The sequence below is a fragment of the Homarus americanus genome, unplaced genomic scaffold (assembly GCF_018991925.1).
Source record: "Homarus americanus isolate GMGI-L3 unplaced genomic scaffold, GMGI_Hamer_2.0 scaffold3947, whole genome shotgun sequence".
NCBI classification, from domain to species: domain Eukaryota; kingdom Metazoa; phylum Arthropoda; class Malacostraca; order Decapoda; family Nephropidae; genus Homarus; species Homarus americanus.
The window spans coordinates 25,303-28,778 of NW_024739216.1; the positions used below are offsets into that span (position 1 = coordinate 25,303).

Genomic DNA, 3,476 nt, shown 5'->3' on the forward strand with positions numbered 1-3,476 from the left:
TAGCATACTCAAAATTTAATTATGGTTCCGTAAGACTTCCGTAAGTTCTCGTAACTCTAGTGTTTACCCTGTAAATTAAGTTCTCTTGTCGGACGGTAGATGTCAGTGTAGATGCTAGTTGGCCAATCAACGCTCAGTTAACAAAATCATCAACCAATCACAAGAGAAGAAGAAATCAGCTGAGAGCGACGCACGTAATATTATTTTGTAAACATGGAAGGACCACCAGCCAAGATGAGACGGCCTAATTTCAGTGAGGCTGAAGTATACGCTCTTGTGACTGAGGTAGCCAAACGAAAAGAAATGATTTTAGGGAAGTTGGACTCAAGTAGTTGTACACTTCAACTCAAAAACCAGCCTGGGGTGAAGTGTTAAATGCGGTGAATGCTGTTGGTAGAGTCACCCGCAATGTTACTGAAATTCGGTGGAAGTTTTCTGATCTTCGTGTTAGCGTTAAGAAAAAAGCAGCACAAGATAAGAAATATGCTGGTGGAACAGGTAAGTCATAATAGTGTTAGCGTGGTTATTGATTGACAATATGAAACAAACTTAACTATGGTTTTTCTGAGGCTTGGTACGATTTTACGTGTTTGTAAACTCAAGGAAGTAAGTAGTGTGGTGGCTCTCCATCGTGAATGAATACACATATTTTCCTTATATGAGCACATTCATTAAAAGAAATATCGCTCTTCGAAGTTTTCCGTGTGAGTAAATAGTAAAAACTTTACCGTTCAACCTAAATTTTTTTTTTCTTTTTACGTGGATTAACCAACCCAGGCACAGTCACGGACCCACTTCGGGGCCTGTAATAATAATTCTTTAGTACTATTAATAAAAATACCTCTTTATAAATAATAATATTAATAACAAATAACCATAAATACCGAAATGAAAACACAAAAAGTGAGAATCACTATACAGTATGTATGTTGTGTTGTCGATATTACGAGAAACAATTGCGACCCTGCAATTGTGTGTAAATGACACATTTAGTCAGATCAGCAACCTTAGACTTGCTCCTAATTTTCGTGATGCCATATGGCAGCTGGGTCTACCATTAGACAACACATTATGCTTCCAATATCTTCCCACCCGGTAGTCAGGGAAGTCTGTACTACTGTTAATAATTTCCCCACAACTTTTGGATTTTCTTATTATACCTATCATCTAGATTACACAATTTTAAGACACACTTGTCATTTTGTCGCAACTGACGTGGAACAGAGATAGTTAATATGAGTTTGTGTGGCAGGGCGGCGGAGGCCTCCCGTTGGTAAAGGAAGCTAGGTTAGGTAGGTTTGGTTACTGTTATAAACTACATATTAATAATTACGTTATTTCCGACGGTAATGAAGGTCATAATGTATAAGTTGCCATAGAATTCCTTTTTTTATGTCGTTAATTTTCATTCATCAATAGATTTATATTCATATTTGATATACATTAATATGTAAATTTTACTTTGTTAGGCTTATAGGCAAGGATGTTCGATCCTATGAGTTTACAACTAATACAGGTTGAAAATTTCTGGCTGCGACTATTTTTTTTGACTTATTTTACCATTTATTGTTTGTTACATTAAATCTAATTAACTTTTGACATAGATAAAGGAGAATTTTTGTGGCTACAGCTACAATGATAGGTTAGGTTATAATGTTTGGAACTATTTCAGTAGATTCCTTTGTAACTATGATTTCTGCCAAATATAACATAGTTAGCGTATAGTGTATGTAACCACAGCTCACAGTAAGACAGTTATTATTTATATTTTCTCTTCAAGGTGGCGGCCCCCAAATTGAAATTACATACACTGCAATTGAAGAAGCAATTCTTCAACTATTAGATCCAGCCTCTATACAAGGATTCCAGGGGATGTTGAAAGTGAAGAACCTATTAATGGTAATTCAGTCAAAATACTTTTCCAACCCCCTGATATATATTTTGTTCTTTTCTGTCCTTCTTTTTATTTAAAAAACACTTTTGGAGACATTTTTTCACATCTTGATTTGGAAATACTGTACAGTATACTGATTTTTTATATAATTTTGAAAAATAACAACACTAGTAAGTTGGTTTCATTTCTAGCTTGTTTATTGCTTCCCTAAGTTATATATTAAATGTTGTTATAACTCGTATGTTAATGGACAAAATTGAGAAGTGCAAATATAAGAAATTTAACGCCTAGTTGATATTTAGATTTAAAAATATTTTAAACAAATATATTTAGATGGTCAACACTATTTTTCAAACCATTATTTTTCCTAAAAGCTTTTGTATATTTGGAAATACAGTGTAATATTTTAATTATACTCTTAACATAGACTTCAATCAACCTATTATACTACATTTCTTTCCAGAAGAAGAAAGAGAACCAACCCCCGGACCCTCAGGAGCTAGGTTTACAGCTACCGGTAGTTGTTTCCGAGAGGAATTTATGTTTCGGCCCGTTCAAGAGAAAGATGATTCTATAACCCTCATTCTGAATGAGGATATACAGGAACATGATATCACAGTACCCATTGTGCATTTAGAACCTGAAACTTCAGCACCTACAAACATTCCTGGAATTTCATCATCCGGAACATATGAGGTAGAAACATGTAGTTCAAGCAATACTCGTCAACCTATTGCTGCTACCACGGAACAGCGAAGTAGGTCTAGTACCCCTTCTGCCACAGCTGTTAGGTCAACTGTAACTGGTGATTCCACTGATGAAATGGGTTCATCTCCAATGCCAAGTACGATCAGAAGTGGCAGGAGGCCACGAACCTCTTCTGCCCGAAAAGATGAAGATCTTCTTCGAGAGATGCTTCGTGTTCAAACACAAATGAGGGACAGTTTTTTACAGCTTGTAGCGAACACCGAGTGCATTGCATCTGCAATGCTATGCATTGCAAGAGTTATGCAGTCGAAAAATCCTATCCAATGATGCTGTGTTTATGGTATGTGTATATGTAGTTGTTTACTTAGGTAAGTCCTTTACTTTTGGTAAATGTGATAATAGCGTAGTTGAAAAGTCATCAAACACTTATTATAAATTTTCCTTTGAGTGATTGTTATGAAGGAAGACGGCATGTTAAAAAATTGTGTAACTTTCACTTGCAGCCTATACTAGTCATGAAAATGTAACAGGAATATTTAGCTCTCCATAAGTTCATTAAAATCACGAAGTTAAGTGAAAGACACACATTTGTCAACTAATAACATGTGTTGCAGTGCTACTACGGGTAATGTTTACCCAAGTTTTGGGTAAAAGTTCCTACCACACTCAAAATTATATGTTTGAAAAGAGGCTCATGTACTTATTTTTATTTTTTAAAGGTTCCTTTATTTTGTAAGACGTAGTCAATTTCCAGTTCAACGAGTTTTATTTATTAGTTTGTAGTTTGCGAAGTATGATTCAAGTAGGTTGAAACAGAAATAATGGTGCAAATTCACCAACAGCCTACTGTAATCGCTGCTATTTAACACACATT

General features: G+C 35.2%; 1 protein-coding gene across 1 annotated transcript; it reads left to right on the forward strand.

Annotated features, from left to right (window-relative positions):
* The first annotated feature begins 332 nt into the window (after window positions 1–332).
* Window positions 333–3,330, forward strand: LOC121874440. Its single transcript, XM_042378563.1, has 2 exons — window positions 333–498; window positions 2,358–3,330. The coding sequence occupies exon 2, from the start codon at window positions 2,435–2,437 to the stop codon at window positions 2,927–2,929; it is 495 nt and encodes a 164-aa protein (XP_042234497.1). The 5' UTR covers window positions 333–498; window positions 2,358–2,434; the 3' UTR covers window positions 2,930–3,330.
* Window positions 3,331–3,476: the final 146 nt, after the last annotated feature.